At 43.7% G+C, this 15325-nt stretch overlaps 2 protein-coding genes and 1 long non-coding RNA gene across 3 annotated transcripts in view; 1 reads left to right on the top strand and 2 right to left on the bottom strand.

Moving 5' to 3' along the window:
• The window catches only part of slc7a1a (solute carrier family 7 member 1a), a 17450-nt gene extending 15621 nt beyond the window's left edge, over nucleotides 1-1829 (bottom strand). Inside the window, exon 1 of the mRNA XM_056440680.1 lies at nucleotides 1638-1829. The gene's annotated coding sequence lies outside the window, so the exon portion shown is untranslated. The remainder of the gene's footprint in view (nucleotides 1-1637) is intronic.
• Nucleotides 1-4232, top strand: part of LOC130210411 (uncharacterized) — a 7542-nt gene extending 3310 nt beyond the window's left edge. Inside the window, exons 2-3 of the long non-coding RNA XR_008834800.1 lie at nucleotides 301-556; nucleotides 4147-4232. This is a non-coding gene — a long non-coding RNA (uncharacterized LOC130210411). The remainder of the gene's footprint in view (nucleotides 1-300; nucleotides 557-4146) is intronic.
• On the bottom strand, nucleotides 2213-15325 carry paxbp1 (PAX3 and PAX7 binding protein 1). The gene is made up of 18 exons (XM_056440646.1): nucleotides 14904-15325; nucleotides 14519-14638; nucleotides 13269-13481; nucleotides 12703-12927; nucleotides 12498-12604; nucleotides 12156-12376; nucleotides 11329-11518; nucleotides 9843-9966; nucleotides 8962-9064; nucleotides 8044-8159; nucleotides 7761-7960; nucleotides 7505-7652; nucleotides 7272-7393; nucleotides 7063-7139; nucleotides 6906-6972; nucleotides 6655-6801; nucleotides 4196-4350; nucleotides 2213-3007 (listed from the first exon to the last, which is right to left on the bottom strand). Exons 1-18 carry the CDS (start codon nucleotides 15205-15207, stop codon nucleotides 2887-2889), a joined length of 2760 nt encoding a protein of 919 aa, XP_056296621.1. The 5' UTR covers nucleotides 15208-15325; the 3' UTR covers nucleotides 2213-2886.

The following is a 15325-nucleotide window of genomic DNA, read 5'->3' as shown; positions in this document are numbered from 1 at the left end:
AATGGGCTTCCATGCATATGACACCCCTGTGCCAGGAGCTCACATCGGATCAGGAAAAACTCCCCAGAAATAAAAAATGAAACCATTTCAGAGGGAAATTGAGTTTCTTCCAGCAGCTAATCACATGACTACACATTATCTGTGAGTGTGTATCACTATTATCAAACATCATAAACCCCTGATGCATGTTTTTTACACAGCAATCTATTCACTGCAGGGTCAATTATGCCCAAAACATTAGCGAGTCGATGTCAAAAGTGTCCCATCAACTGCAACTCTTTCCCTCTTGACTCTTTCCAGAGGAAATACAGCGTGTACTGGTGTTGCTGGAGTACTGGTGTTACTGGAGTACTGGTGTATCCTGGAGATGCAGCAAAGCGGGAAATATGAAGCCGCAGCATCTCAGAGAGAACCTGGAAATCTTCCACCAACGTCACTCACTGCATTCGTATAGAAGTCATCCGGGCCTGCAGTCAGCGGCCTCTCGTGACCCCCCCTTCAGACCAGATAAAGTTACACCAACTGGAGGAATGGTCTCGGCATCAAGATCCAAAAGGTCAACTCTTGTTACTAAATGATTTCTTCAGATATGGTCATATTTAGGATAGGAATATACAATTATGTGTCTTTTTTTTGTGGCCCAAACTTTCTTCCGATGCTGCTTTTGCCGGACGTGGTTAACGGGACCGTCACTCGTAATGTCTCAACGGTCAAAAGTGAGGAACCATCAGGCCGTGGCCGGTTGAATGAAACTTCCATCAACACTGGAACACTGTATTATACTTCATAACACGGATGACCTTATGCTTTCCTGAACTACAGCCCAGACGTTACACTTTAAATGTCCCCAGAGGAGCACACACACACCAAACTGTACTGACTCCGGTTCAGACGGGATATCAATAATGAAACTCACATTTCAACTTAAATGGACGAATGCATGGATCTGAGGCTCAGCCTGACCACTCTTCCTTATGACGTCACGAGTGTACACACTAATCCACCACAAATGTGCAGCTTGCTCTGCCTGTCAGTAGAGTTGTTTTACTCTCTGTGGCCACTTGCTGCTTTCACTCCAGGAAAAGCGTGTGTGTGTGTGTGTGTGTGTGTGTGTGTGTGTGTGTTAGGGGGGATAACCCTCACACTCCTGGTTTCAGACCAGTTGTGAGCCCGCATCACCAGCCCCCACTGATACACACACTCACACATACACACACACACACACACAGCTCCTCACCCCCCCCCCCCTCCCCACCCCACATCTCATATTACACGACCACATGTTCTTAGTATCCACGAACATGTAGAATCACACCAAAAACGTCACTTGTTTAGCAACGAGGTGCACACAGAGGACATTGTTGATTATTGAAGCCCCCCCACACACAAACACACACTCTCTCTCTCTCTCTCAGGCATGCTGCAGCAACCAGTGGCACGTAGGAAGCAGTTAAAATGGGGTCCTGCGAAAGGAGCATGTGGGTTTACAGCATGGGTGCCTCTCCAAGTTACGCACGTGTCCCCCCCCCCCCTGTGCGTCACCCGAAAAGCATCCGGCGTGGGGATGCGAGAAAGTTAATAATCACACACAGAGCGCGTGGGCATTTGAACGCGGCGCGGCACAGCTCGTTATTTACCTTGTGTGTCCCGCGCGCGGCGCGTGAAGCAGCGAGAGCCGTTTTCTCGAGGTCTGGTCACTGGGAAATTGGAAAACTGGAAATAAAAACGTGCGTCAAAACCACCGAGGCCGAAAACAACTCAATAAACGTCCGTCTTTACAGGTGGGAGAGGAAGGAATTTAGTGGAGGTTACGGGTTGCTGTGGAGAGCGCGTTCACGTGGAGGAGGGGATAAGGGGGCAAAACAAGCAGCCCCGCCCCCCACCCAGCGTTACCATTACAGTTGAGCAATCGCCATTAGCTCACACGGCATTAAGTCACTGTCTACAATTAGCACGATTGTGAGTTATCATGAGACATGTAAACTAAAGTTTTCAAAGTCACAGCTGGAGCTTTTCTTCCAACTAAAACAAGTATCCAGAAGAAAAAAAATCCCAGTTAAATATTTCAATCTATAGAGAAGTCTTTAAACTAAGTAGCCTTTACATAAATTGAGGAATCTCTCTATGGTCAGAATGTGTACAGAAATATAACACCATGTAATAAAGGCCAAACTTGTTTTGTTTTTTACTGAATTTAAATAAAGACAGAGCATTTAAATGAATATTTTATTCACAGGCAAATAAAAAAACCAACACAAAAATGTTTTACAAAATTGAATACAAAGCTCTCCGCTGTGGTTGTGGTCATCGTGGGGAAGTCCGGGGGTGAAAGTGGCGGTCAAAGAACGAGAAAAACCCACATCAAGTCTGAAGAGTACCAGGAGGCCAGCTGGCTCCGCCTCTGCCGGGGTGCATATCTACCTGCTGGACGTCTAGAACGTTCTTTTGGCACATAAAAGTCGAGCGTGTGAGAGAAATAATGGTGGTGAAGTTGTTTTTACAGATAGCCGGGTTAACTATGGTGTCCAATCAGAAAGCAGACATTTCCCAAACATGTGTCAGTTACCCATATCAACAATAGTTTATTCTGAATAAATTATGCATTTAAAATATTGCCAGCGAGAACGACAGAGGTCTCTCTGAGCCGACAGTCCGAGGCCTTCCTTCAGCATCGGTCTTGTGTCGAGCATACCAGCACACCTTTCTATACATTATTCACAATATTTACACCGAGGTCTTTTTAGCCTTCTACTTTGCAGGCAAGGTAGCAACGGTCACGTTTTATTTCAAATCCATTCACGCTGTTCTCTCGCTCTCTGGGAGTCCAACGTTAGTGTTCCCATGGCTTCCATGTGCCGCACACGGCGGATGAGAAGTCGTCCTCCTCTACGACTTGGCTTCCAGGAGAGGCTTCATGTCCTTAATGCCGTGCTCGGCCGCCACTGCCAGGATGTGGTCCAGGGCGTTCATGTGGCCCAACATCTTCACGACCTCTTTGACCTGGTCCCTGTTGGCAGAAATGAGTCATGAGAGAAGCCGAACGGACCAAACGCACAACACGGTACTGATCGAGGGAGTCATCGAAGAACGATTGCGTTTGTCTTGCGATTTAACAAAACGACCCCCGGCAGTGCGAACCTCCGTTGTATCCTTCCTAAAGCACTGTTAGGTTGTAATAGTTTATTTTGATAACATCTGCAGAGGTCTTATGCTTTAAATTAATACATATAGAACTAGAACGGGCACTCGGTAGAGCGCATACCTTCGCATATCACAAGATTGGGCATTGAATTATGAACATTTTGGCATTAGTTGCATGCCAATTGGATATAAATTGACCGTGCTATGGTAAAAAGAAGATTTTGACCTTTTCATGACCTTGACCTTTGACCCGATCGATCCCAAAATCTAATCAAATGGTCCCCGGATAATAACCAATCATCCCACCAAATTTCATGCGATTCGGTTTAATACTTTTTTAGTTATGCGAGTAACACGCATACAAATAAATAAATAAATGGCGATCAAAACATAACCTTCCGCATTTTCAATGCGAAGGTAAAGATATTATAATAGAAAATATTAGGGAGAATATTGATATTGTTATTAATGTATTATGAAGCATATAGGGGTACTGTTTACTCTATGCAAATGTAAATGGCAAGAATTAATGTATGTTGCATGAGAGTGACTATGTTAGTATTATAGATTGACGAAGCCGGTTGAATTCCGTCAAGTGACTCACAATAACAAGGGACTTTTATTGTGAAAATACTTGTTTAGCGACTTGACCGGAAGTGACGTTTTGACCGGAGGTTCAGTGACATTTGACCCCTCCATTGTTCTAGCGGAACTTTGAACCAATCACTAGGTGTTAAAGGCTGGACTCACCCTTGAGAGTGAGGATTGGCTGATTCTGAGTCTAAGACTCCGTGGATTAGAGATAGCTTTCTTCTTCCACTGGGACCTCGAGGGCAGAGGAGCGGATGAAGAGCACGATCGTGAGGCCTTGAATGTTTGTTTTACACTTCCTGCCATTTAATGTTGATAACTTAATTCAAGCGCGTCCGGAAGCCTGTTTTCCATCATTTGCGAAGTGGCCAGTTTCAGAACATCCTTATAGCACCTTCCGTGTTATTCCAACAGATGGAGCTAGAACTGAAGTAAACTGGACCGCGGGCGGAGAGCTTCTTACTTGGCGGTGCGCCGATCCACGTCAGACCCGCCCACGCTGCCGCGGTGCAACGAGTTGGCCGTGTGGGTGAGGTAGCGGCAGAACGGCTCCAGCTGAGGCAGCGTGTGCTGGCCCTTCAGCCCGGAGAACCACTGCACCGGCAGACACTCCACCACCTGGGAACAAAGAAAGGGGTCGAGAGCGGACAAGGAGGCATTAAAAACACGATGCTCCGTGTCTCACGCTTAGCAAACGGAGCTCCTCAGCAGCAGCTGTGTTTGGCATGTTGAGGCTGCAAAGCGGCAGAGAAGTGGAACGCAGCCAATCACATGGATTTGGGTCGAGAGGCTTGCATTATATAAGAGAGACTAGTTTTCACCGCTAAGGGGGCTAAAAAATAAAATAAAAAATCGTTGGTCTTTATAGTCGCATCATGCATTATTAAATACGGTAGGATGTCTTTATCTGTCAACGCAGTACGGGCTTGTATAAAGTGACATAATATAATATACAGGGTTCTTACACATTTTGACCAATGGATTTCCAGGACTTTAAACCAGATTTACACGACCAAACTGAAATCTCAGTATAAACATGAAAACTGTAGAAAATGTTGCGTATCGAGAGCTATCGCCGGCTTATATTTTGAGCGTCTTTCGTTAAAAAAATATATGAATTATTTCAAACTCAGCGTAAATGAACATGTGATTTTAACACATTTTCATGACTTTTCCAAAACTTTTATGATTTAAGATTTTTCCATGACTTTTCCAGGCCTGGAAATAACCATTTTAAAATTCCATGACTTTTCCAGATTTTCCATGACCGAACCCTGAATATAGCTGAATAATCGGATAAAAAAAATAAAATAAAAAAAAAAAAAAAATCAAAACAGGGTCAAAATTTATAACAGGGTAAAAAAAGGTCACTGAAAAAAATGGGAAAAAAAATGAAAAGTAAAAAAAAAAAAATAAAAAAAAAAAAAACAAAAAAAAAAAAAAAAAATGCAAATTTGTTAATTTATTAAAATTGAATTTATACGTATATATATATTGTTATTATTTATATAATTTATTTATTTTAAATGTATGTTCATTACTATTTCTTCTCACATGTTCATTTCAACTTAAATGTTTAATCAAAAAAAATCATTAAAGTCATGGAGAAAAACTGAAGTCATGTCGAGGCATGTGGTCAGCATGAACTGAGGAGCAACCTGATGAACCTGGCTGTCTGACTTATGGATGAACCTGACTGAGTTTAGATTGGGCGGGTTAAACGCCTAATTCGGTGGGGGGGCCTAATTCCGTGGCTATCGGTTAAACGTATTTTGTTGCCCGCGGACACGGAATCAATAAATAAATTGATAATATTATACTTATACTCTTGTGCATAGTCGCGTGCGTGCGAGCGCCCTGGCCCTGGTGCCTCTGTTCATCACGTCACCGCGACTCAGTACGTGAATGTCTCAGACCTCGCGAAACGACTTGACTTCCGAGCGCCACGTGAGCAGCAGCAGCAGCAGCAGCAGCATTCATCAACAGCGCAGCAGCGCAGGATTGGAGCTCTGATTGGCTCGCTCAGTCGCCCGGCTTCCTCCTTCTCCTGTCCCCGCTCCGCTCAACTCAACTTTTTATTTTTTATACTCTTATGACTTGAGTAATAAATAAATCGCACAGACAATCGATAATCGATAATGAAATTCGTTGCCAACTATTTTAATAATCGATTTTTATCGATTCGTTGTTGCATAATATTTTTTTTATTTTACGGGTAAGACTCCACATTCACGTGTGCACTCTGATGGGCTGTATCATATAATAACAAAAACGGCCTTCTTGTAATCTGGGCACACATTAAAAAACATATATCCACAAACAATCAATACTTCATGTGCATTCTCCAGAACAGAGACCAAGTTGAGGGATTAGGAAAATAATTTGAATTCTTATTAACTCAAGTTAATATGAACTGATTATTTGCACTAGTTTAGCAACCCCAGATAGTTTATGTTTATATCTCCGAATTAAATAAATGTCAATTTCATCCGTCTACTGTTTTGTCTAAACTTATTTCCAATAGTACCAGGTGAGGCCTGAAGCTGCCCTCTTGTATCGCGCTTTATTTACTATAATCTGTATATCCTGTATATGATACTTTCTGTTGCACTTCTGGTTGGATGCCAAACTGCATTTCATCGCTCTGTACTTGTACATGTGTAATGACAATAAAGTTGAATCTAATCTAATCTAATTATTGATTTTTTAAATCAGTGTTATGTTCTGGTACAATGGACCGCAGCGGACCATAAACATGTCGTCTCTGTACCTGCTGAGTAATGTTGCCGTCTGATCACTAAACATAATTGACGGTATTCTCATGGTTGTAAGTTGCACATGTAATAACAAGTCAATTAACGTAAACAAAGCATTCTGACGACACTCTGCTGTGTGGAGCTACACAACCAGTGGGCGTCCTACCTTCTGGCACTTTGGGATGTTCTCTGCTTCGGTGTCCGTGGTCTGCAGAGCGGAGAGGATGTATCTGTTCACGGTGCTGTCCAGTGCCAGGTCCTTCAAACAAGAGCCGGATAAAATGCCTTCCCACTGGAGGATGTTGCCCAGTAGCTAAGACAAAAAAAACAGCACGACGGCATATAAATAACCATCTAAGTTCACTTCAGCTACCACAGAAGTAAAGACAACACCGTTTACTCGTTTTTGGTACAAACCTTTACACAGGACCAGAACTGCCGCTGGTAGAATAAGTACGGCCCGCTGTTCTTGTTCTCCAACACACTGAAGAAAAGCAACACAAAAAAAACTATCAACTTCCATTATATAGATTGAAAAATATACAAAGTGGACTTCCTCTATTGTGTAACATACCTTTTGGGGTAAAGTGGAAGGAAGACATCTTCATCCAGAGTCCGCCTGGTCCGGAAAACAATAGTTTTTAAAAGCGCCTGGAGAGAGAGAGAAAAAAAAGACAAAGAGAGGAAATCAAGACGACCATAATTCTAAATCACACGAGCCGAAGCAATCTGTCGTTTTGGAGATGAAGTAGAGAGAGAGTGAACGGAGAGAGTGAACGGTACCTGTGTGTATCGGTTGTCCCCGTGCAGCACAGTGGGATAACCTTTCATTAGTCGGTGGATGAAGCCCACCAGCCCGGATGTTTGACTGTTTGACAGCGGGTCCCACACTTGCTCTGCCAACGCTGACACACACACACACACACACAAATCCATAAATATACATGACAGTCGAACTGCATTGTTATGCCGGGAACATCTCAGTATGCCGAGTGCAACGGTGTGGGTTACTCTACCCGTCAGCTTGGAGAGGATGACCTTCTCCACAATAGCGGGCAGCAAGCTGATATCCCCGTCCGCTCTCTGCAACACGCTGTGCTCCTCGAAGCCGTAGAACAGCAGCGACTCAAACCAGAGCATGTACTCGAAATTTGCACACTGATTCTGGGCAGGGGGGGAGAGCGAGAGAAAAGACAAGTGGATTTCAGAGTTGTGCTCCCTCTCTCATTTCAGAAATACAAACGCTCCACTAAGAGCATGCGCACGCCGTACCTCAAGCGGGTTCCATGTGACCAGCTGCAGGCGGACTAGCGGGTTGAAGAGTTTGGGCAGACAGAGGGCGATGTAAGCGTCTCGGTAGCAGTCGGCGTATTCCTTCCTCCACACTTCAAAATGGGATTTGATGCAGTCAAGAGAGTGAAAGTCCTCCACCACGTCCTCAAACACTTTCTTGCCCTCCCTGATGATGCGATCTGGAGGGGACGAAAACCTTTTTTAGGCGAGCGTGCACGACAGGCTGCGCCGCCGTTTTTTTGGCGGCAAATTAATGACGTACCTCTCTCCGTGTCGAAGCTGGTGATGTCGGTCGAGGTCTCCTCATCATCCGATGACAAGCCTTCTTTATGCTCAGCCCGCTTTCCATTCTGCTCTCGAGCTTGTCGCCGGCGAGTTCTACTCCACAAAGAAGCACAAAAAGGCAAAAAAAATCAAAACCACGGCCAGAAATTATGATAAACTGTAATCGGCTCGGCAGTAAAATGACTCCCTCGAAACTAGAACAACTATAACTTGGCATCTTTTGCATGGCAAACATATGCTTTACGCAACACGCCACAATCAAGGCTGTACATGTGTGTGAATGAAAGCACAGAAAGCGGAGCTCAACGGGCACAATAGCACAGGAATGTAGGACACGAATCCAGGGTTTTTCCTGGGTCAAAATGGGTCTTCGGTGCTCTCAAAAAATGTTTTGGCGCGCACGATCTGTATTGCCATGTCACCGTAATTAGCAGACATCTATGTATTATTTTTTTTCCCAATGGAGGCTGCGTTGGAAATCGTTAATCAAACTTTTGTCAGCATCTTGAGTGAAAATTTCATTTGCATTTGTACAGGTGTATTGGTGCACGTCGGGCTGTTGAGTGATCAGCAGCTGGCCGCTCCTCTGTCCATTCGCGCACCTCACAGTTGGGTATTGATCAGACAAGAAGACACGCTTATCAACTCGATTACTATTGATCAAAACAGAACGAGGGTTCGGCTGTGGCCTCCTTGAAACATACTATTGAGAACATATCCGCTGACATGCACGTGATGAACAGTTTTTTTTCTTTCTTTTATTTTTCCAATCGCAGACTTTTTTTTTGCCTTAGGCGCTCTGGAAAACGGCTTAGGCGCGCGCCCACATTTTCTCTATGCAGGAAAAACCCTGGAATCCTGGAAACGCGTCTTTGAGAGCGATTCAGCGTCATACCGTCGAGCTTCTCTTTCCGCTATCCTCCTCTGGCGACTGTTCTCTTGGTAAGCTGCGCGGTCACGACCAAACGAGTCCAGGCTGGCAGCCATGGCAGCTTTACCTGCAAGAGACAGGAGTCATGTTAGAACCAGCAATAAGAAGCTGAGACAACCTAGAACCTCATTCTTATTCTGGGCCTCAAGGATAATCGCAAAAAATGCTTCAAATAAATTAATAAAATGAGATGACAGGCAAGTTATATGAAAATCATTATTTACGTATGAAACAAGTTCTAATATTGAACTAAACCTCCTCATATTTAAATAGGTAACACCTGCAACAAGACATCATATACGTTACAAATAAGTTTGGTTTCATTCATTTTCTAGTCACTTACCTGGCTGCAACCTCCTACACGTTACAGTGAAAGATGACAAGTCACTGACAGATCTTTCTTATTTAAAAATCTTTACTTAGTGACTCATCGCTTGAGCTGAGTGACAACCACCCAGCTGACTCGGCCAATAAAGAGCAGCCGAAACAGCTCCTCCAATAAAACAAGTTCTCATGTACGAACGTGCTCACTCACTCCAATCGCACCTCACTAATCCTTAATCACTCAGGAGGGAAACATAAACGTGGGTAACATGGATGTGAACAGCACACACACCCTAACTAGTCCCTCCGTCACACACACACACATATATAATATATATACACACACATATATATACACATATATATATATACATATATATACACATATATATATACATACACACAGACACACACACACACACACCCTTAACTAGTCCCTCCGTCGCACGCACACACACACACGCACACAGAACTAACGAGGCCGTTCAAGTAAATCATAAAAACCTTCAAGATGGACTGACTTGAAAGGCTTGCAAACTCCGCCGATTCATCTTTAATATCATCCTGTCTTCTCTGGACAAGTCGTGAGGCACGTTGTCTTAGTAACTGGTGCATGGCAGCCTCCAGCTCCAGGACAGCAGGCACCTGAAAGATATGATGCCTTCTGTGACCTCTGACCCAAACAAAAAGCAGGGCTCCGAGTCACAGGGAGTTCTTGCTGGGGGGGGGGGGGGGGGGGGGAACAAGAGGAGCGTGAAGGACAGCGCAGTACTGGAACCAAAACACCGCCTGGTGTCGAGTGAAAACGTGGATCTCTCAAATGTCCTACGTCCTTGAAGGAAAGCCTGAACGTTCTGCGCTTGTTCAGCCAATGTTTTACATTTGAATATAATGACAATCCGAGTTGACGGCATGATTAAATGCCTCGTGAAGTCAATGCAATAAAAACTGAAATATTGTTGAGTTGACGGTTTTTACCCAACATTGGCAACATACAGTTCCAGTATTGATGTTCAAACTAAGTCATACTGATAACGGCCGGTGTCTCGTTTCCATCACCTAATGGGGTTAAAACAGACGTTAGTGTGTCTGAGGAAACCCGTGCTGGCAGCCGGCTGCTCTCGCCTCGTTCCAGTCGGTTGCTGCAGGAGTAAGACTGAGTTATTCTATTCAGACATGCATTCAGTAGGTAGCTAGCTGCAGCTTGTACCAGACACACACCCCATCTGACGATAACTTGGTTTATTTTCTGTATGCAATGCCGATGATAATTGAGAGTTCGTACACATTTCGACCAGTGGATTTCCAGGACTTTAAACCAAATTTCCATGACCAAACTGAAACCTCGGTGTATCCATGAAAACAATTTTTACATGTAGAATTCAAACAAGGAGAATTACAAAGCATACAATATACCTTAAATGAAACAAGTGAATGAGAGACAATAGTTTGATTAAAAGAATAAACATTTTTATCCATGTTTATTCTTAGAAACACTTATATAAATGTTTATTTTTTAAATCAAACTGTTATCCTTTATGTGCAAAACCACCTGTTTGGACTTGGCGTACGCCGGCTTATTATTTGAGCGTCTTCCTTTCAAAAACATAGGAATTATTTTAAACTCCACGTAAATAAACATGTGAATATAACACATTTCCATGACTTTTCCAAACCTTTTGTGATTTAAGTTTTTTCCATGACTTTTCCAGGCCTGGAAATTACCATTTTAAAATTCCATGACTTTTCCAGGTTTTCCATGACCGTACGAACCCTGCATGTAGCGCTCCAAGTGACTCGTGTGCAGTCACACTGGCGTGTCAGCTCTGTTACCCAGCATCAACATGAGCATCTTAAAAGTATTCTAGAAACTAAATCATTAATGTTTCGCAATCCTGATTTCTCATTAGATCTTCTCCGATTAAAATCCACATCAAGCGGTCAGAGATCACACAGATGCACACATCGGAAAGCGGCTAATCAGACGGCAGATAAATTCTCCCTTACCTTTTCACTGAAACACTCAAGCAAGTCTCCAACATACCCTCGCATCTCTTGCAAGAATTTATATTGATCCGCATTGTCATTGGACGAGCCCTCCAGCTGCCGAATGGCGCTCTCGGAGGCAGCGAGGTCTTCGTCGATCTGTTTGTCGCGGCTGGCGTTTGCGTTGTGGCCTGCGCGCATTAGGTTGAGCCTAGAGACGTACGACACACAGGGAGAGACGGTAGTGACGGCTTAGCTGAGGCAGAGAAAGCAGAAGAAGATGCTCTCAAGTGCAACCAACAAATAACATTGATTAACAAAGAGACAAAGAGCTAAGATAATGCACTCGTATGTGGTTTTAATGAGCGGGGACACATGTCAGCCCCTCCAGACCGCCACACTCCCCCTCTGGCCCTGAGGAGGGGATAGCTTTGCGAGGTCCACAGCACACAAAGATGGAAGCAGCTGAGCTGAAGACTGATATTAGAGCAGGGTTCTGATACATTTTGACCAATGGATTTCCAGGACTTTAAACCAAATTTCCATGACTAAACTGAAATCTCGGTATAAACATGAACAATTTAGAACATTTTGCGTACCGAGAGCGGACGCCGGCTTATATTTTGAGCGTCTTTCTTTAAAAAACACATTAATTATTTTAAACTCCGCATAAATGAACATGTCATGATAACAAATTTCCATGACTTTTCCAACACTTTTATGATTTACGTTTTTTCCAGGACTTTTCCAGGCCTGGAAATGACCATTTTAAAATCCCGTGACTTTTCCAGGTTTTCCATGACCGTACGAACCCTGTAGATGTCGCGGCGGTCTTCTACTGAACCTACCTATCCTGCAGGCGTTTCTTAACCAGATCAATGGATACCGGTGTTAGGGCACTAACGGGCATCCCGTAGTGAACGGAGCAATTGTCGGCTCGGCCGGTTAGCTTGGCGGCCTGTGGGGTCACGGTGCTGTAGGTGAACGCCATGTTGTAGGCGGAGGCGTACGGCTGGCTCTCGTAGCTGTTCTGGTAGTAGGCCGTGTTGTCCTCTGGCTGGCTTAGGACCTTAATCATTACAAACAACAAAGACACATCATGCTTTTAACATGACGACAAACTAAAAAGGTGATCATTAAACAAGGACATAAAACAAAGAAAAGCATCAGAATTCCACACTTCATCTTACCTGGGGTAGGCTGGTTCCTTTCCTAATCTGCTCCTGCTCCCAACGTCTCACCTCCTCATCCTGATCCTGACCTGTATCCAGTGCCTCGTCATCACTGCCCTCAATACCTGCACATGTGATGGGGAAGTTCACGTCTTAGAGAACACAGATTGAAAACACTTGTATACAACCGTCGACCGGTCACGGCACCATTTTCTTAAGTCACCTATCTCCTCAGCAATCTTTTGTCTCTGGCTTTTGTTCTTGACTCCGCTGAAGTTGATCCTCTTCTCGTCCTCGTCTTCGTCGTCACTGGCATCTTGGTCTTCTTCCCTCACCATGCGTTTCTTTGGAGTCTCTGTCTCTACAAGAGGGGCGTCACCCCCCAGCTCTCTAACCTGTTGCCTGCGCTTTCTGGCGGCATGGATGAATGCCGCATCGGGGATCTCCCCTATCACGAGAGAGAGACAGGCCTTAGACATCTTGTGTGTCCAAATACCAAAAAGTATTTCAGGTTTGGAGGCAAAGTTCTGATCGCAACGAGGTGAAAGCACATTCAGGGGGGTTTCAACAACCGATATGAGGACCAACAATAAAGAGAAGGGTACAGAGTTAAAATAATTAATTTAAAATAACAAAATATTAACTCAGTGATGTAGTATTATAACATAATGGGAAAGCACAACTCTGTCGAAAACAACAGGACTTGGCCTATACTTTCAAAAAGTGCATGTTGTGCTAACATTGACAGGCGTGTGACAGTGTGTGTGTGTGTGTGTGTGTGTGCATTACCTGGTCTCAGGCTGCCGAGAGAGGAAGGCGTGTTGAACGATGATCCCATGTTGTTGTTCTTGGTGACTTGCGCTTGTGCCTGGCCAGCTTGACTCTTTGCCTCTTCCTCATGCTCCTCGGTACTGTCCACCTCCATTTCTTCCTCCCCGTGTTCACTACCCGCTCTGCTGGTCACTTCTTCTTTGATGGAACCCAAAAGCTGAGTTGTTGCATCTAGGGAAATCGTATGCATAACAATAATAATAAGTGAAGGAGAATAACAGAGCTAACAAACGGAAACTAAAAACACATCTTTTCCGACTATATCTGGATTATAACACAGATTAGCACTTCAGTGGCACTTAAATAGCTCTTATTATGGTACTTTTGTAGTTCGACTATGTTGAGGAAATGTTACTTTCAGTATTCTTGTTTTTCTTAGTTTGTACTCTAGGTTGAATGCACCTATTGTAAGTCACTTTGGATAAAAGCGTCTGCTAAATGACATGTAATGTAATGTAATAACAAATGCCTTTGACTAAAGAAAATAGATCTTAGAAATAAATTGAATCTGGGGTTATAACCTATCTTCAACCATATAGATTGAAATACAATATGCTGTTTATTTCATAACTTCTACTTTAGGTACATTTCATAACTTGAAATACATTTCAAATACATAACTTCTACCTAAAGTGGCACCTTAATGCCATTGATCTGCACTTCACACATTTCATTTATTTACACTACACACATTCACACACTTTGCATTTTGCACACTGTCTATATTTAATATTTGTATATTTAATTTAATTTTAGTAATTAGTATTGTATTGTGTATGCATATATGTTGTATATATACATATATATTTTATTTTATATTTCACTTTGTATACATCTATATCTTTCACTTGTATACATCTATATCTTTCATCCCTGTTTTTTATATATTATTTTTTATTCTCGTGTGTTTAGTTTATTGGTGCTGCTACTGCTACGACAAATTTCCCCTTGGGGATTAATAAAGTATTTATCTATCTATCTAGAATGCAGATCCCCTTTCCTAAGAGATCTAACCCCATCTTGAGGTACAACATGTGCCATATTATTAGTGAGATATATAGTATATTTTCAGTTTAAATGAAGTGTTGCAAAACTATAATGATATGCCCGAATTGAGCTTTACGTTGTCTGCTATTTGGGGGAAACCTCGGTACGTCAAAGTCTTGTGACATAACTAACTAGCAGTGACAACAGACGATGTATCCCACCTGATCTGAATTCATACTTGACTCCAGACTTCTCCAGGTCATCTTTGTATTCTTTCTTCAGCTGCTTGACGATCTTCTTGCTGTGATTGGACTTCTTCACTCGGAACACTTCGGATCCTTCTGTTTGGGAGAGGGCGCGCGAGAAAGTGAGCCGACAGGTCAAGCTAAGCATGCGCATCATCCCGGTTAAGTTGGCGGTTTTACGAACAACAAATAAATAAAAGTGCTTCGTGTTGACTAACGCCAGCAATAACGTTAACGTGTAATTATATTTAGCTTCATAAGCAGTGAACGACCGTTAATATTTAAAACACGTACGGACAACACGACCCATAAAAACAAACGTGGACCCGGCTAGCTACGTCGGTTCATCGAGCTAGCTCACCGTCATCATCGTCGAAACTCAGCAAAATGGCTTTCGTGGGCGCCGCCACCGGGGCTGGAACGACAGCAATGTCCTTGGCTTTCTTCTCCTTCTTGACAGGTCTTCCGCCGTACAAGGTGGCCTGAACCCCGTTGCTCTGGAAGGTGTCCGCGCAGCCGACGCTTGCGGTCTCCATGAACGGGATTTCCTCCGCGACGGGCCCGGGCGGTGTCGGCGCCGCAGCGGGCTGCCGACCCTCCTCCTGGTCGTCCTCGTCGGACTCATTCCGCCGCCGAAAGTTAGCGCGTTTCGCCTTTTTAAACATGGTGTTGTCTCTGTTGTTTAAATGCAACGGCGCATGGTCGAACGGAGGAGGCGCCTTTTTCTTAAAAATGTGCTTCGAGCAGAAGGAAACTGTAGCCACACCGCGAGTCGGCCATTTT

The sequence above is a fragment of the Pseudoliparis swirei genome, chromosome 3, assembly GCF_029220125.1.
Source record: "Pseudoliparis swirei isolate HS2019 ecotype Mariana Trench chromosome 3, NWPU_hadal_v1, whole genome shotgun sequence".
Taxonomy (NCBI): Eukaryota; Metazoa; Chordata; class Actinopteri; order Perciformes; family Liparidae; genus Pseudoliparis; species Pseudoliparis swirei.
Note: the sequence above shows the minus strand (reverse complement) of the source record. Positions and strands in the feature narration are given on the sequence as shown.